Genomic DNA, 27,479 nt, shown 5'->3' with positions numbered 1-27,479 from the left:
AGCTTTTTCATTGCCAGACTTTATTAAAATAAAAACCAGTATGTCACCCCCCCATTCCTCTGTTTTCAAATGGATATCCAAAGATAAATACCCAAATTCTTGGCCTGGTATGTCATACCTTTAACATTCCTTAACCCGTCTTCATTTTTTTGTTTCTTGAACTTCCTTCTTACTCTTCCCAATCTAGAACATTCTGTTTTTATTCTCTAACTTTTCCTTTTTTTCCCTCTTTTTTGATTGCTTTGACCCACCTCCATCTTATTCCAAGTTCTATTCTTCAAGATTCAGCCCAAATTTATGTCCTCTCTAAAGCCCCAAAGATCAGTCTTTTCTTTGTTTATGTAAGACCTACTTATAATACTTGATATCTTGTATTTTCTTTTTCTACCTACTTGTGAACTCCCTGAGAAGTTTAGTATTTTTTTGTTTCCCTACAAAAGAGGAGAAGGATTCGTAAATAAATAATTATAATATAGTATTTAAATGTAACAATTCTTATAATAGGGAGAACAAAGGAAGTCTTTATTAACATAGCAGGATCTTTGGGAAGGCAGCAAAAAGTAATGGATATTTGAGGCAGTCTGAATATGAGTGTTCACATTCCAGCTGGAGACTAGAGCAGGTGCAAAGGCAGTGGGATAGAGTGAGTAAGGCTTATTTGGGAAATTACTGTACTCTGCAGCTCAAGCCTAGCTATATGAATGCAGAGAAAATGATACTGCAAGGGCATTGTTGGAGACTAATTGGGAAAAGCCATTATTTGGTGGTCTGAGTAACTTGGAACAGTTTTTTTTTTCATTATAATTGCCCTGATTGATATGAATACAGCAAGGTGATGAATACAGTAATGTGATACTTATTAAACACATTTTAATTGTATTTAGTTTGTTAAAATTTTCTAAGGCAGTTCTGTTTTCATTTTCATGTTAATGTTTAATTTTGAGAATTTCTTATTTCTTTACTAGTAAAGGGATTTACTGAAAACATTCTACTTCATAATACTAAACATTTTCTTTAAATAGTATATCCTCTGTCATCAAAGTTTGGTATCATTCTTTTAGTAGCAGTGTTCAGTCTAGTTTAGAAATAACTTGGTTTTCAAAAGCTCTGGTATTTTTCAGGGTAATTTCTCCCCAAATATGTCTGTTAGGTTTAGAATAATAAACACTTAGATTTTGAAAATTTACCAAAAAATGAATATTTCATATATGTATATAACATACCATTTTTTCTATGATTTTTATGTTCTCCTGCCTTATAATAAACATGTTATTTTTTAATAGATCTAATCTGAAGTGGTATTTTATATAGGACTCTTATTTTTGTAAGAGTATCTTGTAAAACTAAGGTTTGTACAAGTGTTCAGGTGAATAATTTTCTTCTACCTTTTACTTTTACCTTTTACAGCTTTTTTTCTTTTACCTTTTACAGCTCTGTTCTGAGATAGCCCAGCTACCCCGGCACATATCAGTGCTTCTCAGGACATAAGAAATGTTCATACTTTAAAGATAATCTTGGACAATGTTATACTTGCAATTAGTTATGCATGCCTTTGTATATATATGAGAAAATGCTTTTCTACATGACTATTTCTACATGACTAGCTTCTTTTAAAATATTACTTCTATAACTGGTATACTACCATTGTTTAACTATTAGTAGCAAAGAATTTAATTATTGTAATTCTTTAGCATTGATTGGTCCCTTTTTTATATATGCTGTCCTCTACATTCTTTTTTTTTTGGGGGGGGGGTACTGGGAATTGAAGCCAAAGGCACTTAACCACTGAGCCTCATCACCAGCCCCCTCTCCCCCTTTAATATATCTTATTTAGAGACAGGGTTGTGTTGAGTTGCTTAGGGCTTTGCTAACTTTTGGGGGCTGGCTTTGAGCTATTGATCCTCCTGCCTCCGCCTCCCGAGCCATTGCAATTATAAGCATGTGCCACTGTGCCCAGTCTCCTCTGCATTCTTAAATTTATGATTAAGCTAGATGATAAACATGTTGTGAAAGTAGATTGTAGCTTTGCTTCATTTCTAAATCATGAAATTTAATGAAGGAGAAGTAAGACTATATGCTTAAGCTGTCATTCCTTGTCAGTTGGTTTTGCACTTGGAAGACTATTAATTTCTGTTAAGGTCCTGAATCCCTTTATCAAAATTTTAACTTTAGGAAATGCAGAAGTATTTTCTTCATTTTGTTACAGAATTTAGAACATTGAGTGAAAGTCCGGATTCCTTGCCCCAATTTATGGTTGGGTATGCACATGGCTTATATTGTATAACTTCTTCTCTGCATTAAAGGGGAAGCTTGCATCTCTGTGCCTCATTCTAGTGTCTTCACTCCCTTAGCCTCAGTTGGAATATGCTTTAAATTATGCTAGAATACCTTCTTGCCAGTTTTCTCTCTCTGATAAGAGGTATGTGATTTTTGCATATGGATGATACTGAAAAAGCAATAGACTATCTCATATTACTGTAAAATTAAAGCATACAGTGATAGGTCCAAACACATAGTGATCATAAGCAATTAGTGGAGTCAGCTAGTCTTTCATTGACAAATACATAATCAAATACTATGACCAGAATAAGCCAGATGGGATTACTGCATTGAGGAAGATTTTTGACATCATGATCTAAGATTTACTCTTAAGGTTTTATGACTGTATGATTAGAAGGTGTTTCTTTTTGTTTTTTTTTTAATGTCGTTTCTATCAACAGGGAGACTAACTTGTAGAGCTTTCTGATGTCAGCTACAGAAATAGAGAAGTGATATTATTAAGGGCTAAACATTTCTCTTACTTTGCTTTCTTGTCACAAATTTATTATATGAGTTGCAGATAGGTGTTCATTATCCTCATTTTTCAATAAAGAAAACTGAGGCTCAGAAAGGTTATGTGACTTGACCTCCCAGCAGTAGCATGTGAATACACTATTTTTTCCTTTAAAAAGCAAGTAATTTTTTTTTAATGCTCAAATTTCTCAACAACTCTGCAAGTGAATCTTTTTAAGCGTGACTCAACTCATTCTTCATCATTATACATCATTGTTAAACAAACCACATTTACCAGAGGGTGACACTTTGTAATAGAGATAGGTTAGAATTACCTGAATGTTCTTCCTGCTTCTGCCATATGGCAGGATGTATAGTCTAAATAAGTGCCTTTCCATTCCAACACTGACTGGTACACCTTCACAGTGCCCTGGTACTTGGTTAGTAAATATCCACTGAAAAACAAATGTTCATACTTGTCCTTTACTACTGGTTGCCCTAGAAAGTGCTTTAAAGAAAGAAAGAACTCTATGAAAACTTAATACATTTTTAGAACTAAATATGTGTATATAACTTGTCTTTGGGATTATGTGGAATTTATACTAAACTTCATGCTTCATTAACTATTTAGCTATTACCTTGTAAAGTATTTGTAGTGAGAAATGTAGGTTTTTGATGTATACTTGTGAAATGAAAATAAAGAGGAGGTAAAATGTAAAACGACATGCCCTTATGTGGAGAAAAATGCATGAATTAAAATCACCTGCTGCTCATCTGTGGTGATTTTCCTGTTCCTGTGCCTGGCCGGTTTAGAAAGTGGAAAATCTACATATGAAATAAAAACAGCTTTTATCTAATTTCATTACTCACTAACCTGTAAAAGGGTGTAAAAATCTTGTGTTAAATGAACACAAGATATATTAGAGATGGGAAATTAAATATTAAGTGTAGCTTCTATTCTTTAATCTTAAAAAAGCAAAATTCTCTAATGTGATCCAAAAAAACTAACTGTTTTTTTGTTTCTTTAGGATGGATTGGATGCTTTGGTATATGATTTGGATTTTCCTGCCTTAAGAAAAAACAAAAATATTGACAACTTTTTAAGCAGATGTAAGTAATTTTTTTGTGGAGGTCAATGGCGGATTGTATATAACTACATCTTAATTTAAATAATTTAATCCTTTCTTTTTTCCTTGTATTTTTTGGTTATTTTATCAATAATTCCTGCATAATATTAGTAGAAAATGTGAAAGAAACTTTATTAGCTAGTTTGAGTGTCTAGTGGAAAAATCTACAAAGTAATTTTCAGAGAAGCGGATGAAAAATAAATAGCAGAAATAAGTATGTTAAAAAGTGCATATATAAGCTGGGCACGGGCTCTGGAGGCTGAGACAGGAGGATTGCAAGTTCAAAGCCAGTCTAAGCAACAGTGAGGTACTAAACTACTCAGTGAGACCCTGTCTCTAAATAAAATACAAATAAGGACTAGGAATATGATGTGGCTCAGTGGTTGAGTGTCCCTGAGTTCAATCCCCAGTTGCGGCCCCACCCCCAGCGCCCGCCCTCACGCTCACGCACACACACACACACACACACACACACACACTGTGTTTCAATTATATGTTGTATTTTGTTTTGTATCTTTTTCATATTTTTCTTTTATAAATGAATTCATTATTTGAAAACTCACAGGTAAAAATAAATAAATAAATGACATGAGAAACTCTTAAGATATGAAGATTTTGTCCATGAAAATTGTTTTCTATTTAAGTTTCATAAAATTTATTAAAAAATATTTTTTAGTTGTTGTTGGCCTTTATTTTGCTTATTTGTATATGGTTCTGAGAATCGAACCCAGTGCTTCATGCATGCTAGACAAAGCACTCTACCACTGAGCCACAACCCCAGCCCCTATAAATTTTTTTCCTAGAGATTCCATTTTGGATTTTCATATTAAAATTTAAAATATGATTACATGACTTAAAATAGTTTCAAACTTTTAATCATAAGGAACTAGTAATAAGAACTAGATTATAAAATCCTCCTTTACTAATTTATTTCTGTTGCTAAACCATATATATTACTGCATTTAGATTGGGTTTGTTTTGTTGTTATCTTTCCATTTTGATTACATATGTTTTATTACAAAAGTTTTATCATAATAAATAGTCATATTCTTTTACTTTGTTGTAATTTACTTTTATCATTTCTATATTTTGTTATCTTGCCACAGAATTTTTTTTTTTTTTTTACCAATTTTATGTTCTTCCAATTTTTGGTTTAAAAAAAAAATTCAGTCTCAATTTTATTTTAGAATATGGTACCAGCTTCTGAATTGGGAACTTTTTAAGTATAAAACTTTTAATAATTTCTCACATTCTACTGAAATAACAGTACAGTTCTTTTAATGTTTACATTTGTTTACCTCCCTACTTGATAATATGTTGTGAAAGAACTAAGAAGATGGAGAAATACACTTTCTTATTTGATGGTAGACAAGATGGTGCCAAGAGTGGGGTATAATTTTGTAAAAGTTGTGTGGCAAGAATTGAAATATATGCTATCTTAATTTTGGGGGGTATATTTGGCAAAGTAATGTGTGAGACCTATCTATATACTAAGAACTACACAATACTGCAGACATAAATTAGACAAGATCTAAATAAAAGAGAACGGAAGGAAAAGAGAGATTAGTATTAAAATGTCAAAAGTACTCAGATTGCCAGGCATAGTGGTGCACAGCTGTAATCCTAACAATGTGAGAGGCTAAAACAGGAAGATAAGTTTGAGGCAGTATGGGCAACTTAGTGAGACCCTGTCTCTAAGAAATGTAAAGGGGTTGGGAATCTAACTCAGTGTCCCTGGGTTCAGTCGTCAATACCACAAAAATCAGCAAACGAACACACAAGCAAAAGAGAAACTAAGTGAAAAGATAAACCATAGGCTGGGAGAAAATAGTTGCAAACATCTGAAAGAAGATAGATAGTATCCTCAACAAATGGTACTCAGGCAACTGGATATCCTTGTATGTAAGAGAATGAAGGTGGGACTCCTACTTCATACTATATACAAAAATTAAGTTATAAAAAAGAGCTACGACTATAAAACTCTCAGAAGAAAACAGGTATAAATTTTCATGATCTTGGATTAAGCAGTTGTTTCTTAGATAAAATATCAAAATTACAAGGAAAATTGATAAATTAAACATCAAAACTAAAAATTTTGTGTTTCAAAAACACTATCAGGGGCTGGGTTGTGGCTCAGCGGTAAGAACATTCGAGGAGTTTGATCCTCAGCACCACATTAAATAAATAAAATAAATAAATAAATAAATAAATGTATTGTGTCCGACTGCAATTAAAAAAAAAATTAAAAAAAAAACTATCAAAGTGAAATGACAACCCATAAAATAAAAAGAAATATTAGCAAATCGTTTATTTGACAAAGGGCTGATATCCAGAATATATAAAGTCTTAGTAATAAAAATACAGTTAAAAACTGGACAGATAATTTAAATGGATTTTTTATCCAAAGAAGATACGAAGATGGCCAATAAGCATATGGAAAACTATTCGACATGGTCAGTAGAAAATTAGGGATTATGGCTGGGTGCGGTGGTGCACTCCTGTAATCTCATCAGTTTAGGACGCTAAGGCATGGGGATTTCGAGTTCAAAGTGAGCCTCAGCAACAGTGAGGTGCTAAGCAGCTCAGTGAGACCCTGTCTCTAAATAAAACACAAAATAGGGCTGGGGATGTGGTTCCGTGGTTGAGTGCCCCTAGGTACCCCCCCCCCCCAAAATAAAGAAAGTTACGAATTATGGCAACAGTAAGATGCAATACCACACCATAGGAATGATTATAATCTTTAAAAAAAATGATATCAAGTATTTATGAGAACTTGGAGGTTCTAACTCTGATATTTTGCTGGCTGGTTTATAAATGATAAAGCACTTTGGAAGAGTTTGAGTTATGCATGCACCCAACTATATGACTCAGGAGTCCTACTCCTAGGTATTTATTCAAAAGAAATGACAGTATATGTCTACACAAAGACCTATTTAAGGCACAAAGAACATTAAAGGCAGCTTTGTTTGTAAATGCTGAAAACTGGAAGCAACTCAGGTGCCCATTAACTGTTCAATGGATGACGATTTGTGATAGCCACATAGTAGAATATTCTTAACAATAAAAAGAAGCAAATTACCGACATGGACAATCCTATCAGTAAATCTCAGAGAAATATTCTGCCGAATGAGAAAAGCCAGGGTCAAAGACTGCCTTCAAGCTGGGTATGTAGCTTGGTGATAGAATGCTTGCCTAGCATATACAAGGTGCTAAATTCAACCCCCAGCACAGCAAAAAAAAAAAAAAAAAAAAAAAAAAAAAGGTGTGTGTGGGGGAATTTACTGTATAATTCCATTTGTGGAAAATTCTAGAAATGTCAGACTTTCGAGATTGAAATTATGGGAAGTTGCCTAGGCCTGGAATAAGACTGTAGAAATGACTAATAAACATGAAAAACTGAATAGAAAGGGGTATGAAGAAATTTTGGAATTCTTTTAACTTCTTTGTGGTGATGATTACATAAGCCTAGTATTGTTCAAAACTCATTGAAATCTACATCCAACAAGAAACACTCTGTTATACATTAATAAACCCAACTTTTAAAAAGAAACATGGTTTTAATGCTCATTTAATAATGAACTTAATTCTAAATCAACATGTTATTTCAAGAAAGAATGTTTACAAGTTGTTTGAAATAAAACAACATGTAATGTGAAATAATAAAATAAGCAAACATGAACAAAAAACAAGGTGAAAAAACATGTTAAAAGTAAACTTATTTTTCAATATAATTATAACATTCATCTTCAATTCCTGACATGTTTATGTAATATTTTATATAGCATAATAGATTTTCATAGGATAGTATTTCATTTACTGCTGAAATTCATTTAGGTACTCCTAGTTCACATCAAAATTATTAAAGGTTGGTGTTTTGTTTCTAATTGGTTTTTTTTTTTTTTTTTTTTTTTTTGGTACTGGAGATTGTACTCAGGGGTTCTTGACCACTGAGACACATCCCCCTTTTTATTAGTTGATTTTGAGACAGGATCTGGCTAAGTAATTGAGGCTGCCTCATCCTCCTCAATTGCTGGTATTATAGGCATATGTCACCATGCTCAACACTAATTGCTTTTTGCTGACAGGTATCAGATATAGTGATCTAAGAATACACTTGGAATATGGGATAAAATTGATCTCTTTAAAATACAATGCCTAATATCACAACAGACACTTCAGAAATACAGAAGATAATCAAAAATTATTTTGAATCCTTATACTCCAATAAATTAGAAGATAGTGAAGGCATAGATAAATTTCTTAAGTCATATGATCTGCCCAGATTGAGTCAGGAGGATATAGACAACCTAAACAGACCAATATCAATTGAGGAAATAGAAGAAACCATCAAAAGACTACCAACTAAGAAAAGCCCAGGACCGGATGGGTATACAGCAGAGTTTTACAAAACCTTTAAAGAGGAACTAATACCAATACTTTTCAAGCTACTTCGGGAAATAGAAAAAGAGGGAGAACTTCCAAATTCATTCTACGAGGCCAACATCACCCTGATACCTAAACCAGACAAAGACACTTCAAAGAAAGAAAACTACAGACCAATATCTCTAATGAACCTAGATGCAAAAATCCTCAATAAAATTCTGGCCACTCGGATACAAAAACATATCAAAAAAATTGTGCACCATGATCAAGTAGGATTCATCCCTGGGATGCAAGGCTGGTTCAATATACGGAAATCAATAAATGTTATTCACCACATCAATAGACTTAAAAATAAGAACCATATGATCATCTCGATAGATGCGGAAAAAGCATTCGACAAAGTACAGCATCCCTTTATGTTCAAAACTCTAGAAAAACTAGGGATAACCGGAACATACCTCAATATTGTAAAAGCAATTTATGCTAAGCCTCAGGCTAGCATCATTCTGAATGGAGAAAAACTGAAGGCATTCCCTCTAAAATCTGGAACAAGACAGGGATGCCCTCTCTCACCACTTCTGTTCAACATAGTTCTCGAAACACTGGCCAGAGCAATTAGACAGACGAAAGAAATTAAAGGCATCAAAATAGGAAAAGAAGAACTTAAATTATCACTATTTGCAGATGACATGATTCTATACCTAGCAGACCCAAAAGGGTCTACAAAGAAACTATTAGAGCTAATAAATGAATTCAGCAAAGTGGCGGGATATAAAATCAACAGGCATAAATCAAAGGCATTCCTGTATATCAGCGACAAATCCTCTGAAATGGAAATGAGGACAACCACTCCATTCACAATATCTTCAAAAAAAAATAAAATACTTGGGAATCAACCTAACAAAAGAGGTAAAAGACTTATACAATGAAAACTACAGAACCCTAAAGAGAGAAATAGAAGAAGATCTTAGAAGATGGAAAAATATACCCTGTTCATGGATAGGCAGAACTAACATCATCAAAATGGCGATATTACCAAAAGTTCTCTATAGGTTTAATGCAATGCCAATCAAAATCCCAACGGCATTTCTTGTAGAAATAGAGAAAGCAATCATGAAATTCATATGGAAAAACAAAAGACCCAGAATAGCAAAAACAATGCTAAGCAGGAAGTGTGAATCAGGCGGTATAGCGATACCAGACTTCAAAGTATACTACAGAGCAATAGTAACAAAAACAGCATGGTACTGGTACCAAAACAGGCGGGTGGACCAATGGTACAGAATAGAGGACACAGAAACCAATCCACAAAACTACAACTACCTTATATTTGATAAAGGGGCTAAAAGCATGCAATGGAGGAAGGATAGCATCTTCAACAAATGGTGCTGGGAAAACTGGAAATCCATATGCAACAAAATGAAACTGAATCCCTTTCTCTCGCCATGCACAAAAGTTAATTCAAAATGGATCAAGGAGCTTGATATCAAATCAGAGACACGCCGTCTGATAGAAGAAAAAGTTGGCTACGATCTACATACTGTGGGGTCGGGCTCCAAATTCCTCAATAGGACACCCATAGCACAAAAGTTAATAACTAGAATCAACAAATGGGACTTACTCAAACTAAAAAGTTTTTTCTCAGCAAAAGATACAATAAGAGAGGTAAATAGAGAGCCTACATCCTGGGAACAAATCTTTACTCCTCACACTTCAGATAGAGCCCTAATATCCAGAGTATACAAAGAACTCAAAAAATTAGACAATAAGAAAACAAATAACCCAATCAACAAATGGGCCAAGAACCTGAACAGACACTTCTCAGAGGAGGACATACAATCAATCAACAAGTACATGAAAAAATGCTCACCATCTCTAGCTGTCAGAGAAATGCAAATCAAAACCACCCTAAGATACCATCTCACTCCAGTTAGATTGGCAGCCATTAGGAAGTCAAACAACAACAAGTGCTGGCGAGGATGTGGGGAAAAGGGTACACTTGTACATTGCTGGTGGGACTGCAAATTGGTGCAGCCAATTTGGAAAGCAGTATGGAGATTTCTTGGAAAGCTGGTTATGGAGCCACCATTTGACCCAGCTATTCCCCTTCTTGGTCTATTCCCTAAAGACCTAAAAAGAGCATGCTACAGGGACACTGCTACATCGATGTTCATAGCAGCACAATTCACAATAGCTAGACTGTGGAACCAACCTAGATGCCCTTCAATGGATGAATGGATAAAAAAAATGTGGCATTTATACACAATGGAGTATTACTCTGCATTAAAAAATGACAAAATCATAGAATTTACAGGGAAATGGATGGCATTAGAGCAGATTATGCTAAGTGAAGCTAGCCAATCCCTAAAAAACAAATGCCAAATGTCTTCTTTGATATAAGGAGAGTAACTAAGAACAGAGTAGGGTCGAAGAGCATGAGAAGAAGATTAACATTAAACAGGGATGAGAGGTGGGAGGGAAAGGGAGAGAGAAGGGGAAAATGCATGGAAATGGAAGGAGACCCTCAGAGTTATACAAAAGTACATACAAGAGGAAGTGAGGGGAAGGGGAAAAATAATATAAGGGGGACAAACGAATGTCAGTAGAGGGGGCAGAGAGAGAAGAGGGGAGGGGAGGGGAGGGGAGGGGAGGGGAGGGGGGATAGTAGAGGATAGGAAAGGCAGCAGAACACAACAGACTAGTATGGCAATATGTAAATCAATGGATGTGTAACTGATGTGATTCTGCAATCTGTATATGGGGTAAAAATGGGAGCTCATAACCCACTTGAATCAAATTGTGAAATATGATATATCAAGAACTATGTAATGTTTTGGACAGCCAACAATAAAAAATTAAAAAAAAAATAAAAAATAAAATAAAATAAAATACAATGCCTATGAGTAAATTTAAATAAAGATGTGATAGAGCTCTACAAGGAAAACTATAAAGCATTGATGAAAGAAATTGAGGAGGAGCACTAAAATAGAAACACATCCTGTGTTTATGAATTGGAAAATCAATATTGTTAAAAATCTTCATACTTTCCAAATTGATCTACAGATTCAATGAAAATCCAATCATATACCAGTTATATTCTTTACAGACCAAGGGGGGGAAAATCCTAAAAATTCTTATGGAACCACAAAATCCCTGATAAGATAAAGCAGTTTTGAGCAAAAACAATACAGCAGAAGGTAACACTACCCCAACCTCAAAGACTATACTACCAAGTTGGAGTAATGAAAGCAGTATGGTATTGGCATAAAAATAGACACCTAGGCCAGTGGAACAGAACAGAGATACTAGAAATAAACCCACCCCTTGTATAGCCAGCTGATTTTTGACAAAGGTGCTAAGAACACAATTTGGAGAAAAGACAGTCTCTTCAGTGAATGCTGCTGCTTAATTGGATATCCACATGCAAAAGAATGAAACTTGACCTTTGGGTTAGTCAGCTTTTTGTCTCTGTGACCAAAATATCTGATAAGAACAACATAGAGGAGGGTAGATGTATTCTGGGCTCACAGTATCAAAGGTTCAGTCCATGGCTGGCTGACTGTGAGCTTAGGTGAGACAGACCTTATGCCACATCATGGCAGAAGGATGTGGCAGAGGAAAACTCAGTGTATAGCAGCCAGAAAGCAGTGAAGGAGTGACCTGCTTCCTTTAGACATGCCCCACCTCCCTTAGATTTACCACCCAGGAGTCCATTTAGGTTGTTACTAATGGATTAATTCAGCAGTGAGGTGACAGCTGTTATAATCTAATCATTTAACGGTGAAAATTGATGTGTTGCCTAACACATACGTTTTTGTTTTTTTTTTTTTTGGCGGTGGGGGTGGTGGCATTGTAGATCCAAACCATAACAACCCCCACTTCTCACCAGTTACAAAAATCAACTCAAAATGGATTTAAAAATGTAAGATCAGAAACTGAATTGCTAGGAGCAAATACAAGGGAAACACTTCATGATATTAGAATAGGCAAGGATTTTTTGGATAAGACTGTAGAAGCACAGGAAAGAAAAGCAAAAGTAGATAAATGGGATTTTATCAAACCAAAAAGCTTCAGTGTAGCAAAGGAAACAATCAGAGTGAAGAGGCAACCCACAGAATGGAGAAAACTTTACAAACTATACATCGGATAAGGGGTTAATAAGAATACATAAGGAACTAAAAAAATGAAGTAGCAAAATAGCGATCTGATTAAGATATGAGCAATAGAACTAAGTTGACCTTTCTCAAAAAAAGACATACAAAGGGCCAACATATCTGAAAAAATGATCAATATCGTTAGTCATCATCAGGGAAATATAAATCAAATCAAAATAAGATATCATTTTACTTCAGTTAGAATGGCTATTATCAGAAGGACAAAAGAAAAGTATTGGTGAGGTGTGGAGAAAATGGAACCCTTATACTTTGTTGGTGGGAATGTAAATTACAGCTATTAAGTAAAACTATGGAATTTCATTAAAACATTTGAAATAGAACTGCTAGTATAATACAATTATCCCACTCATGGATTCAAAGCAAATGAAATCATTATGTTGTAGAGACATCTGTAGTCCTGTGTTTATTGTAGCACTATTCACAAGAGATAGGATGTGGAATCAACCTCAATATCCATCAACTAATGAATGGATTAAAAAATGGTCTCACTCTATATACATTGGAGTACATTTCATCTGAAAAAAGGGTGGAATCCTGTCATTTGTGACAGTATGGATGAAATTGGAGATCCTTATGCCAAGTAAAGTAAGCCAGTCAGGGAAAGATAAATATCACATGATCTCACAAATATAAAGTTATCTCATAAGTTAAGAGAGAATAGTGGTTACCAGAGACTTGAGAGAGTAGGATGAAGGGAGGGAGGGGAAAATTTGTCTATAGGTATTAAGCTATAGTAAGATAGGAGAAATAAATTCTGGTGTTCTCTTGCAGTAGTAGGGTGAGGATAGATAGATGATAGATAGATAGATAGATGTATAGATATATATTTCAAAAAGCCTGAGTAAGGATTTTGACCACAAAGAAATGATAAATTTTGGGGTACTGAAGCAGGAGCACCACAAGTTCAAGGCCAACCTCAGCTATATAGCAGGGCCCTCAGCAACTTAATGAGACCCTGTCTTAAAATAAAAAAGTCTGGGGATGTTGCTCAGTGGTAAGTGCCTCTGGGTTCAATCCCTGGTAACAAAAACCAAACAAATAAAAGACCCAAAAGTCTTCATAGAAAAGTAATATTCTAGTTGAGTCTTAAAGTGTGGGCTAGAATTATCAGTTGAGGAATCTTATCAGTTCAGGCAGTGAGGGAACAGATATCTTCTGATTAACTAAGAGTTTGATATAAATTAATTTTAGTTCATGATGAGAGGGAAAAAGGATGAGAAGGACAGATGGTAGAAGATGAGACTGACGTGGTATGGTGGAGTTTTGAGTTAGTATTGGATAATAAAGAATTACTTTGTTAGGTTTTGTTTTCATTATTCTCATGAGCTTTTAAAACTTTGAAGAAAAGTTGTTCAGGAAATGAGAAAAACATTGAGCATTTAAAATTATTTTATACCCCCAATTCAGTACAGATTCCACCCAGAATACTGAATTAACATGCTGATATGAAAGTTTATAGAAAAACTTTGGAGATTGGTCTAGTTGCCAGAAAATTAATTTAAAGATAGGTAAATGGTCTGATTATAGGAAGTGAAAGAAAAGACTAATAAATGCATATTTTTAAATTTCTGTAAGACTTCAAAGACTTGAATTTTATTTTCCATCACAACCACTCTTGTCCAGATTTCATTATTTTCAATTAAATAAAGCCTTCCATCCATCTATTTTTGCCCTTGCACAGTTATCTTTATTGGTGTCACAGTATATTTTTTTAAATTGTAAATGTCAAATCTCACTCCCAACCTTTTTGTGAAGGAAATGGCACATATTATTCAATATAAGGGGAAATTTTTCTTGTATCCTATAGTAATTTAAAGAAAACATGAAAAGTTATTATGACTTGTAGAAGAGCTCTCATTTTCATGTTTTTGACTCGTTACATTAGTAAAATCATGCAATATTAAAGATGAGTGCTATTTTAGCTCTAAGAAAATTAAATTTGGTTTTCATGGACTATGAATATAAAGTTAGATGTAGCTTGAAGTCTTCACTTTTCTGGGGGATTCCAATGAATAAAAGTTCTAAAACAACAGCAAAATGCATGTACTATCTTTTATATATTATTTACTTTTAAAATACTTACACTTTAAAAAGTGTAAGTTTTTTAAGAGGAGGATATAGATTATATTGATAATATATTATGATTAGTGTACAATTGTATTTTAAAAATTTTTCAAGTGATTTTTTAAAAATGTAGAACTACCATTTGGTAGTAGCATTAAAAACTTTCTTGGGATTGAGGTTATGGCTCAGTGGTAGTGGTAGAGGCCTTGCCCAGCATGCACAAGGTCTGGAGTTTCAATCCCCAGCATTGTAAAAAACAAACAAAGGAACTTTCTTCTACACAGCTAGGAATTAAGGTTCATTCCAGGCATTAATATGGGACAGTATCCTTGGCAGAATTTTTTTCTCTTTTAAATATGTAAATGACTTGCATAGTTTAGTGAGTCTAACACTTAAGTGGTAATGTGTCTACATTTCAGAGAGAGGCAGAATTATCCTAATAATATTTTAGGATTATCTTTTCAAACTATGTACTGGGTTATAAGAAAAATAATACTTTGTTGAAGGACATAAGACAAGTAGATCATCATAGAGTCTAGAAACATACTTTTTTATTATATGAAAATTCAGTGTAAGCTTAGGAGCTTAGATGTGGCTCAGTGCTGAGCATGCACAAGGCCCTTGGCTTCAATCCCCAGCATCACAAATTCAGTATAAGCTTAATATAGCATGTAAGTCATTGGGGAAAAGGTAGGTTATTCAATAATTTTTATTGAGACCATATTCCACTGGGAGAGAAAATGAAACCCAGTGCCCATTTTACAACATATACAAATGAAAAGACAAAGTACTAGATAAAATTACAGGTAATTATGTTTATAATCAACCTCAAAGTAGGGAATGCCTTTTTTTTTTTTTTTAAGCAGAATACTGGAACTAGAGACTACAGAAATATTGACAGATTTTGTCATATCAGAAGTTTAATTATGGAAAAGTTTTTTTTTTTCTCTCCAACTTTGGAAAAATAGAAATAATTTCTAGGATTGATGAATATAAGTGAGAGTGGAAATTGGTACAGTCATTTTGGAAGGCAGCTGAACACTGTATTTTAAAACTGTGATCGTAATCATAACTTAACAGTTTTACCTAAGGAAATATGAACTACAAAACATCTCTGTGATTACCCAGGAATGTGCATTTTAGCACATACATATCATTGGATCAGAAAGTTAGAACATCCTACATAAAAATCAAAGGGGAATTTGGTCAGCTAACCAGTGTGCTCAGTAAAAAAAACAAATTGTGAATATCTTTCTGCCAATAAATATAAATAACACATTCTTTTTTAAAATATATTTTTTAGTTGTAGATGGACAGCATGCCTTTATTTATTTATTTATTATGTGGTGCTGAGGATAGAATCCAGTGCCTCACATGTGCTAGGCAAGCACTCTGCCACCGAGCCACAACTCCAGCCCCTAGATAACACATTCTTAAGAATATATATATATATATATATATATATACACATATATATATATATATATATACACATATATATACATATATATACACACACACACAGACACACATATATATATATATTTATTCAATTGCATGGATTGTACCATAATTTAAAAAAATTTGTAATGATGAACACTTCAGTTTTTCTATTTCTTCACTATTAAAAATAGCAAATTATTAATATATACTTACACTATAAATGCAAGAATGTGATAAACAAGTATGTACAATTTGTTATACCTGTTTATTCTTTCTTTAGAATAAATTTCAAGATTTGCTGAGTTAGAAATTGTATCCTTGTTTACATTTTGATACATGTTGCCAAAATGCCTTCCACACAGTGTTATATAAGTCAGAATTAAAAAATTATAGTTGTAAATCATAGAATTTACAGGGAAATGGATGGCATTAGAGCAGATTATGCTAAGTGAAGCTAGCCAATCCCTAAAAAACAAATGCCAAATGTCTTCTTTGATATAAGGAGAGTAACTAAGAACAGAGTAGGGTCGAAGAGCATGAGAAGAAGATTAACATTAAACAGGGATGAGAGGTGGGAGGGAAAGGGAGAGAGAAGGGAAAATGCATGGAAATGGAAGGAGACCCTCAGAGTTATACAAAAGTACATACAAGAGGAAGTGAGGGGAAGGGGAAAAATAATATAAGGGGGACAAACGAATGTCAGTAGAGGGAGCAGAGAGAGAAGAGGGGAGGGGAGGGGAGGGGGGATAGTAGAGGATAGGAAAGGCAGCAGAATACAACAGACACTAGTATGGCAATATGTAAATCAATGGATGTGTAACTGATGTGATTCTGCAATCTGTATATGGGGTAAAAATGGGAGCTCATAACCCACTTGAATCAAATTGTGAAATATGATATATCAAGAACTATGTAATGTTTTGAACAGCCAACAATAAAAAATTAAAAAAAAATTATAGTTGTAGATGTACAGTATTTATTTATTTATTTATTTATTTATTTATTTATTATGCTGAGGATTGAACCCAGTGCCTTGTGCAAGTACTCTACCAACTGAGCTATATCCTCAGCCCCTTATTTTTAAATGTGGTGCAGAGGATCAAATCCAGTGCCTAACACATGCTAGGCAAGTGCTCTGCCACTGAGCTACAGCCTCAGCCCCAGAATTTTTTAATGGAGCTTTAAAATCTAATATACAGCTTAAGTACACCTTATCTTAAATATCTGGAACCAGAAATGTTTCCGATTTTGAATTTTTTTCAGATTTTTAAATATTTGCATAAATACTACTAGAGATCTTGGTGCTGGGACCTAAATCTACACTCAAAATTTACTTGTTTCATATCCATCTTTTACATAGAGCTCTGGAGGTAATTTTATACAATATTATTAGTACATCTATAATTTCACTGAGCTGTCACTTGAGGTTAATTGTGAAGTTTTCTACTTCTGTCATCTTTTTGACACTCAAAAATTTTTGGATTTTGGAGCACATTAAATTTTAGATTCTTCACTTGAGGAATGTTCAACCTGTATTATGCGGTATAACCTAGGAAGTTGCAAAAATAGTCTGTTTGAAATTATTACCAATAAAAATTACTAAATCAGATGGGTTTTTAAAAAAAGAAACATTAATTCAGGCATGGTGACACACATACCTGTAGTTCCAGCTACTTGAGAGGCCTGAGGCAGGAGGGTCACTTGAGCTTAGGAATTTGAGGCCACCTGGAATGACCAGGTGAGACTATCTCTCTTTAAAAAAAAAATGTTAAATATATTCATTCTTTTAAAAAAGTGTTTGTAGTAATTTAGACTTATGGAAAAGTTGCAGAATAGTACAGATACCTTCACCTCCTTTCTTCTAATGTAAACATCTTACATAACCATGGTAGGTTGACAAAACTAAGAAATCAATATTGGCACATTAGCTGGAGAAGTTATTCCAGTATCTTTAGTTTTTCCAGTAATCTCTCTCTTTTTTTTGTTCCAGAATCCAATCTAGAATACTGCATTGTATTTACTCATCATTTTCCTTTAATTTCCTCCAGTCTGTGTTGCTCATTCTTTCTTGTTTTTTATGACCTAGACAATATTGAAGGTTACTTGTCAGGTATATTATAGAGTGTCTCTGATTTTGAATTGGTTTCATGTTTTCTTATAATTAGACAGGGTAATGAGTTTTGGGGGGAATACCACAAAGATGAAGTGTCCTTTTCATCATATTTCAGATAATATGTTATAATTTATTTACTAACTTGGTTTAGGGTAGTATCTGTCAAGCTTTTCACCTGGAAAGTTACTATTTTTCCTTTTCATACTCTGTTCATTGGGCTCTGAGGGAGGGAGTGCACATGGCCTATTTAAGGAATAGCAAGAAAGCCAGTGTGGCTGAATAGGATTAAACAGGGAGCAAAGAGTAGAATGATATCAGAGAGGTAAGAATGTGGAGAGAGGATAAGAAAAAGAAAATGGGAAGCTAGGTCATGTAGAATCATGTATGTTGATGTAAGATCTTGGGCTTTTGCTTTTGGTGAGGTGACAAGACATTAGAGGGTTTTGAGCAGAGAAGTGTCATGATCTGGCTGTGTTTTAGAAACTTAATTCCATTGGAGTAGGGTATTGAGAGGCAAGGGTGGACACAAGGAATTGGTTAAGGGACTGTTGCATTAATTTGTTACATTTTTTTACATGTACAAGAAAGAGATAATGGTGGCTTGGTGTACAATGTGGTAGCAGAAGGTGAAAAGTTTTTAGATTCTAGCTATATTTCAATGAGAGAGCCAACATATTTTCTTGAAAGATTGGATGTGAAGTGTAAGAGGAAAAAAAAAAGTCAAGAAAGCCCCCTAAAAATTGACTTTTAAAATTTTTTTCAAAAGCAATTTTTATTAGTGCATTATAATTATACATAATTGTGGAATTCATTATTACATATTTGTACATACACAAAATATAGCAATTGAATTTGGTCAGTTTCATTTGCCAGAACCTTTTTATTCTTTCTAAAAATATTAGAAAGTTGTTATATGTTTTTATATGAAGAAGTAAATAGTATTATCAAAAAAAGTAAAAACAGTATTGAAAAAGTTAATAAGAAATATAGGATTTTACTTTTCTAGAATTTTTAAGTGATGTGATCAGTTTTTTATATTTGTAACTTTGTCTTGATTTCTTTATTCATTCTAAATAAATGCTCACATTTATACTTAAACAAAATGAATGTCTTCTGGGTTATTGCCAGGAGGAAAATTGAGTCTTCGGCCCAAGTGTGGGAGTCATATGTGGAGGTTTTGGGTGAGAATATCTCTTTAATTTTGGGCCCTTTAAATTCAAGTTAATTATTACCCAAGAAGTATGTGTGTTTGTGTACACACATTGTTTTTCTAATACTGAGGACTGAACCCAGGGCACTTAACCACTAAGCTAAGTCCCCAGCTTTATTATTTTTATTGTGAGATAGAATATTACTAAGTTTAGTCTGGTCTCCAAATTGTGATCCTCCTGTCTCAGCCTCTTGAGCCACTAAGTTTACACCCAGCTCCAAAAAGGTATATTTTGAATATGTTTTGAAAGAAGTTGAATAGGAGAGCTGGGGTGATGGCTCAGTGGTAGAATGTTTGCCTAGCACGTGTGAGGCACTGGGTTCGATTCTCAGCACCACAAATAAATAAAATAAAGGTCCATTGACAACTAAAAAAAAAAAAAGTTGAATACGAAAGTCTGGAGATTAAAAGAGACAAGGGACTGATAATGTAGATGGTTTAAATCCATCAAAGAAGTGAGGATATAGAAGAAAACTCTATTAAGGAATAAGACTTGGGATGCTATGACATTGAAAACTGTGGGAGAAGAGGAGGAACCAGCAAAGGCAACTGAAAAGGTAGCTATTGAACTAGGTTGGTAAAACCAAAACATAACCGTATTATTGAAAGAATGTGATGTCCTAGAAGTCAAGTAAAGAACAAATACTCGGAGAGAGTGATCAAACTGTGTTAAAGCTGTTGTAGCACAAATAGCATTGAGAACTGGCCATTGGCTTTAGCAGTGTAGTGCTTGTTTGTGACTTTGATAAGCAATTTTGATAGAAAAGTGAGTCAAAGCTCATCTGAAGTGGTTTTAGTAATAAATGGAAAGAAGGTTTTAGGAACAGAGTATAAACAGCATTTCAGGAATTTTGCTGCACTTAGGGGCTTGACTAATGAGATAGTACTTGGTGATAGAAATAGGATCAAGAACTTTTTTGTTTGTTTGTAAGGAAGAAAACAACATGGTGGGATTAAAGTTGGGGGAAATCTTAGTGATACAGGAGAAAGAAAGGATTACTAGAGGAATGACCTGAACTAGTAAAAAAGATTAACATTAGTACACAGGTGAATGGATTGACTTAAGATTGAAATAGTTTATTGTACAAGGTGAAAAGACCAAATAGATGAATACACATGATAGAAATTGAGTAGCTGGTGGCACTTTTCTTCTGAGTGTTTCATTTATTTCATTGTACTGATCAACAAGAACATTAGCTGTGAATGAGGGTCAGTGGGAGAGTTGTGGGAGGAATGAAAAGAAAAGAAGAAAATGTGAAATATGGTGTGTAGGAGAATGGGAGAGTGAACAGGCTAGAGAAACGTATGATTGCCAAGCAGAATTAAGGGCCAGCTTTATGTTTATGATTATAAACTTAAAATTAGATCACTATGTGACTTTATGTATTTATTCAGACATATTCAGCTGCATGAGTGCTGATGTAAGAGTAGTTGGCAAGTTGGATTTAAGATTGCCAAATCAAATGAAGCAGAAGAGAGCTGAAGGTATTGAAGGTATAGACAAGAGAGTGATTTTAATTGACCAGGTAATTTAAGCCAGTAGATAGGAAAGATAAGAATCACTGCAATGGGGGACAGTAAAAATGGTTATAATCAACCAGTCTGGTGAGGCTAGAGATTTTTGGAGTTAAGATATTAGAGAGTATATTTTAAAATTTCATAAATGATAAATATAAACGTGTACATTATTGAAACATTTTATGTTATCCCATTAATATGTATAATTTTATGGGTTTATGAATCAATTAAAAATAAATGAAAAGGCTATATTAGGGCTGAGCATGTAACCTAAGTAAGTGCTTAGAGAGTATAAGGTTTGAAATTGAAATTATGGGAAATGAGTGAGTGGGATAAGGTGGAGAACAAAATCATTGAAAGAAAGAAGAAGCTGAATTATTGGAAGCAAAACGACTATGTGTATATTAAAATCACTAAGAATTAAAATAGGAGTATATTGGAGAGTTCAGTAACTAAGATTTTTTTAGTAATGAGATGGGGTGACCTGATAGTCAGTAGGTAACATCAACAATGAGAGACATATAGCTTAAAACAATGAAAATCATAGCTGGCAGATTTAGGGTTGGGGGTGTGGAGACGGCAGTGGATTTGACCAGTTCCACATCTGGGACTAGTAGGAGGATAAAGGTCATCACATGAGAGCTGTAGAGGAAGCAGTGTCTTCAGAGGAGCTAGGTTTCTTTAGAGAAGAGATTGGCAGACTAAAAACCTATAGGCCAGATTTGGCCGGCTATCCTAATAGTTTATGAGCTAAGAATGGTTTTTATATTTTTTAATGATTGGAAAAAAAGGACAAAAGAATAATGTGACATGAAATTCAGATTTTGTTGCCCATAAATAGTTTTATTAGGGCATTGCCACACTTGATTTTTTTTCAGGGGTTTTTCCTTCCTTCCTTCCTTCCTTCCTTCCTTCCTTCCTTCCTTCCTTCCTCCCTCCCTCCCTCCCTCCCTCCCTCCCTCCCTCCGGCAGCTGAGTTGAGTAGTTACAACAGAGATACAAGTGGCACTTTCATGGCTTCACACTAATGCTCAAGGCAGTATAAATCATAATGTTACTGTTACAACTCCAGTGTTTTGAGTGCCATGTGTATCATCATACCATAATGTTTTATTTTTTATTATCAGTGCTTAGCTGTTGTTTCCAAATAAGAAAACAAAAAAGTGTACTTAGTAGGTTGTCCTTTTGAGGCACAGTGGAGTATGAATGATTTCATTGAGTTAGGTGGGAGAGGATTGTGTTTAGTATTCAGTGACATAATAGCTGTGCTAGAAGAATATCATATAGAGTGAATTATCAGACTATGCACTAATCATAACATTCCCACCTCATCCAGCAGCAACAGTTATAAAAACAGTTATAAAAAATAGAAGAAATGGAATATATCATTAGAGTAGAATTTGTTTACAAAAATGGAAAGGACATGAGGCTACATTCTTACCTAAATTTATTAGTGGGTTATTTGTTAGCCAGAGAAAGCTGTTTGCTGGTGGCATATGATTACAGAAGCCAAACAAATATGTACAGAGAGAAAAACTTGCTTAAGACTATTAGCCTTGGGGCTGGAGAAACAGCTCAGTAGTAGAGCATTTGCCTAGCATGCTGAGGCCCTGAGTTCAATCCCTAGCACAACAAAAATATATAATAAAAATGATTAGTCTTTGGGCAAGAACAGTTTGTTAAACAATTGAAGGCTTAAGAGCAAAATCAGTTGTCAGTTGAAAAACAAGACTCTGTTTTGAGTTATTTTCCTAAACTTGTTATTTGAAGAGGCACTGTGAGTTTAAAGTGACTAAAGAGGGTACATCTGGAGGGGTAAAAACAAACAGAAAATAAAACAAATCAACTTACTAGGTAACTCTGTGTGAGGAAGACATATGAATGAAGGATGACATATTTAGACAACTATTTATTCAGAACCTACTCCGTAAAAGGCGATTTTCTTAGTGCTGCTTGAAATGACTTTGGAAAAAAATCATTGCTGCTGTCTTTTAATCCTTAATGTTCTTCCTTTTAAAATTATTTCTGATCCCAGTATTTTGATATTAATTATAATTATAAGTTATTTATATTATAATCAGTTGTGATTATATGTCTGAGCCTATGTTGGTTGTGAAAAATGAAGCAATAATAAGCAACCATTTTATAATCATGTCTTAGAATGCCCAGGGCTGACTAACTATGAATATCAAGCTCCCAGAGATTGTTCAGATAAAGGAGAGGTAGAAAATTATTGATGAAGGATTGGGGATAATTGGCCAATTTGGGATTGGTATCAATATGTCAGGAAACACAGATTTGAATTTAGGAAAGCCATGTGCCAAATAACATAAATGGGACTATTATTAATGAATATTTCTTGACAATCCCAGATTTCAACTAAAACCCAGCCCAACCTTCATGCATTGGGGTATGGATATCTGGTAACATCCAGTCATCTAAGATAGGTTTGGAAGGCATCTAATTACACTATTTTCTACCTCAAATAAATCATACACCTATGAAGATCAGGCTGTAAATAGTATCCCTAGGCTTAGGGATACTATTATTACTACATTATTACTTTCCAATAAACAGTTTTTAAGATCCTGAGATTAGGGTGGATGTGGATAAATAGTCCTGAATGTTGAAACCAAAGGCTGTTGGTTAGACTATGCCATTAAGTCCTTGATTAATTCTAGAGTGGACTCTTGATGAGGTAAACTAGGAAAACTAGAGCCACAGAAACTTCTGAGTTTGAAAGCCATCATCAATCAAGAGGCATTTACACTTGCTAGCATGTAAGCCTGTATTAGGATAAGCTAAAAATCAAAGATAGTAGAACAGAGAAAGATATGTTGGATTTTAGATGTCTTGTCTGCAGTCTTCCTTAAGATTTTATAATCTTTTTATGGCTCTAAGCCTCAAGTAACTAGAGCCAGGGATCTTTTTTCAACCTTATGAACTATTATGTAATACATTATCTGGGTTCAAGACTTTCTTATTTCACCAATATAATTAAAAATTCTCCTCACCTCCAGTCTTGCCCTTATTGAATTCATCTTTTACATTTTCTCCAGAGTAATTTAGCTGAAATGTTTGACTGTTTTATTTGCCTTATTTTTTTTTTAATGGCCTTCAACCCATGCTAGTGGTTTTCAGATTGCACTTCTCAGTTCCCAGCAGATGGTACAGTACCCCCCAAGGGACTAAGGTATAAGAGGCTTCATAAAGTATAAGAGACTTCAGCCCCTATCTAGCATCCCTCACTCACCATATTTTCCAGAGCAGAGCACTTTTTTTGATGACATGTAATATTGAGCTGCTTTAAACTTTAATCTGAAAAAGATTTTTATGATTAAATAATAGGTTTATAAGTACTGGCCTATACCTATAAACTGTAGGGAAGATTCAAACTCTTTAACCAATATTGGGCTCGCCATCTTTACTACAGAGTTGATTTATACTCAGCAACAGAGAACTTCTTATATACAGTTCCACTGTGCCTTTGGTTTTATTGCCCATCCACCTGAATGTTCTTACTTTTTATTCCTTCTCATTTGGCTAACTGTTGCTCTTTGTTTTAGACATCTTTTAGGTGTTATCTCTAGAAAACCTTTTTATCCATCTCCCTCCAAGGCAAGCTTGAATTAAGTATCCTCCTTAGGACTTGAAAAACTGTGCTTATCTCCCTTATTACATTTTTTTTTTTGGATTGTTTTTCATTGTTTGTTTCATTTATTAGAGTTTGAACTTCTTGGGAGCAGGAACTAGGTTTTAAAGTTGCCTTTATGTATCTTCAGTGAATACTTTAGAGCCTGATATGTAGTAGAAATAAATATTTGTGCAACAAATTGGTTATTGTTGATATCTTTGTAATGCATCTTGTAATGGGTATATAACCCCCAGAATTAAATGTACTTATGTTATCCCTGTATGGAAATTTGTTCTCTGTTGGGTGTGTTAGTCATAATGTATGTGAATGCTTGAATTTTAATGTACCTTTTTAAAAAGAGACAAGAATATTACTGGCACTTTTATTGTGAACTAGAGCTCAAGTTTAATAGCTTTTTAAAAAAAATTTTGTGCAGCTCTGAAATATGTGAAACTTTTTCATGTAATCTCATGCCAATGTTGACCCATGTGGATTAAAATAGCTCTATTTTAATCTGTGACCAAATTAGGAATTAGAATATCTACCCAGTAGGGATATGTAAATTATTATAGTTTATAGCATGAAAAGTTTATATAAATAAATGCAATTATTCCCATTGAATATTTTAAGTTAAAATCTAGGTTCTAATAGAGAAATGTAGTAATTTGAACTAAACATTGCCAGTTGGAAAATTCATTTAGATTCTTTATTATGTTTGCCTTTACTATTTAAAATTACTTATATCTTTTTTAAGGAGTCTTCAAAACTAACTTAATAAAAACAAAATTTTATTTCACGAATCTAATGTTATCTATTCATGTTCCCTAAATTCAAGTTTGATATTTACTTAAAATACCACAAATGAATAAGTGAATTATGTTTAGTTTTTGTTCATAGTGTAATATTTATTTAAAAAACATTTTTTTGTGTGTATGATACTCGGGATTGAACTCAGTAATGCTATACCACTGAGCTACATCTCTAGCCCTTTATGTGTTTTATTTTGAAGTAGGGTCTTGCTAAGTTGCCAATGGTGGCTTCAGACTTTTGATCCTTTTGCCTCAGCCTCTGAAGTAGCTAGAATTAAAGTGTGCACCACCATGGCCAGCTCTATTGTCACATTTTAATAAAAACTTTTAATAGTATAGTGGAGCAATTCCAGAAATTATTTTGGAAAGAAATCTTACCACATTAAACATTCTATGAAATTTTTGTTTTTCATTTTTTCCCCCTCAAGAATTGTATTATAAGTGATGTTTAGTTATAATGCTTTAGTGACTTAAAATTATATACTTTTCTTTTCATACAGATAAAGACACAATAAATAAAATTAGAGATTTACGAATGAAAGCTGAAGATTATGAAGTAGTGAAGGTGATTGGTAGAGGTGCATTTGGAGAAGTTCAATTGGTAGGTTATTTTAATGAGATTTTTATAGAGAACTTTTTTAAATAAAAAAAATCCTGTGTGTCTAACATGTATATTTGGGAAAATATTAATTTTACAGAATTCTTGCTTTAAATTGTTCTAATGATTCTTGCCTAAGCCTTGAACTAAGTCTAGCAGTAAGTCGAAAATGTTCTCCCTGAGCATCCATGTGTAACAAAAAGATCTCAAGCATAAGAAGAGAAATTTTTGCTCTAATATTAGACTATCTAAAATACTATGGAGTAGTAAACTTTATAAAGTAGCATACATAGCAAATGTGCTGTGATATAAGGAATAAAGTTTTTCTAACATTACTTACTTCTGGTAATTAAAGCCTTGTCATTAGCTAATTGGGATAATTCGGCAGAATAGAAGAAATAAAAATAGCTGAAATAATGCTAAATAATAAATAATAAATTATTTTTAAAATATTAAATATTCTGTGAAACATTGAGTTTTAAGTATTCAAAAAAAGTTTGTTTTCAATTTTAAAGGTAAGGCATAAATCTACGAGGAAGGTATATGCTATGAAGCTTCTCAGCAAATTTGAAATGATTAAGAGATCTGATTCTGCTTTTTTCTGGGAAGAAAGGGACATCATGGCTTTTGCTAACAGTCCTTGGGTTGTTCAGGTATGATGTTGCTACTGTTTGATTATTGCTGCTCTAGTTTATAACTAAACATATCTGAGAAATTTATTTTATAGAACAGTAGTAGTTTTTTTTACAATTATAGAATTGACTAATATATTGTTGTTGTTATTTAAATCATAAAATTTAATTTAGTTGAATCATCTCCAGAAAGACCAAGGCAAAATAATGGTTTCTTTAGAATTTGAATAACTGCTTTGATTTGAGGAAAGTATATTATACTTTAAATAGATACTTTAATATTGAAATTCAAATTTTATTTATTTATTTATTTTTAGTTGTCTATGGATCTTTGTTTTACTTATGTATTTATATGGGGTGCTAAGGATGGAGCCCAGGTCCTCTCACATGGCAGGCAAGCACTCTAACATGAAGCCACAACCCCACCCTGAAATTTAAGAGTTTTTTTGTTTGTTTTTGGCAAACATAAGATTCTCTTATTGTATACTTTAATCTTGAATAGTCATGAATGCCACTTAGTTTCTCATGCCTCTCCCAAATATATTCTTAAAATTAAAATAAATCTATAATTAAAATCATTAAATACCTTTAAAAAAAGGAAATATGAAGATCTTAAACAGCTATGTATATTAGGTATTATTTTCTCTAGAGCTTATTTTATTCCAAATTTCTAGTATTTAGTGAAGGTGCTCTTTTAAAAATTTGCTCTTTTAACTTCACATAATTTATGTGGCCACCTAATACATTTATGCCTAATATTCTAGCCAGTTTCTTATTAATGGACTTTACTTTTCCTGATTAGTCTTTTGCTGCTGCTGTTTTCCTATTTCTTTGTTAACTGTTACTATTACTTCTACCAACTGCTATCACGTATTGAGCATCTGTTGCACTAAGTGCTTCCTATGTTCAATCATTTTTTAACAGTCCAGGAATATAATTGCTATTAGGTGTACCCCCAAGTTGTAGATTAATTCATAATTTTGTTCATTGAACATTTGTTA

General features: G+C 33.6%; 1 protein-coding gene across 3 annotated transcripts in view; it reads left to right on the top strand.

Moving 5' to 3' along the window:
- Positions 1 to 27,479, top strand: part of Rock1 (Rho associated coiled-coil containing protein kinase 1) — a 151,777-nt gene that overhangs the window by 34,238 nt on the left and 90,060 nt on the right. For 2 of the 3 annotated variants that reach the window (XM_046438524.2, XM_046438523.2), the window contains exons 2-4: positions 3,801 to 3,882; positions 25,749 to 25,849; positions 26,362 to 26,499. In XM_046438524.2, coding sequence (XP_046294480.1) covers positions 3,801 to 3,882; positions 25,749 to 25,849; positions 26,362 to 26,499 — 321 coding nt within the window. Of the gene's footprint in view, positions 1 to 3,800; positions 3,883 to 19,461; positions 19,845 to 25,748; positions 25,850 to 26,361; positions 26,500 to 27,479 lie in introns of those variants that run through there. The other variant, XM_058577089.1, reaches the window with a different exon arrangement.

The sequence above is a fragment of the Marmota monax genome, unplaced genomic scaffold (genome assembly GCF_021218885.2).
Source record: "Marmota monax isolate L192 unplaced genomic scaffold, Marmota_monax_Labrador192_F-V1.1 WCK01_AAM20220418_F8-fsc00232, whole genome shotgun sequence".
In the NCBI taxonomy this organism is placed as follows: Eukaryota; Metazoa; Chordata; class Mammalia; order Rodentia; family Sciuridae; genus Marmota; species Marmota monax.
The sequence above is the reverse complement of the archived record's forward strand: the minus strand, read 5'-3'. Positions and strand labels throughout refer to the sequence as shown.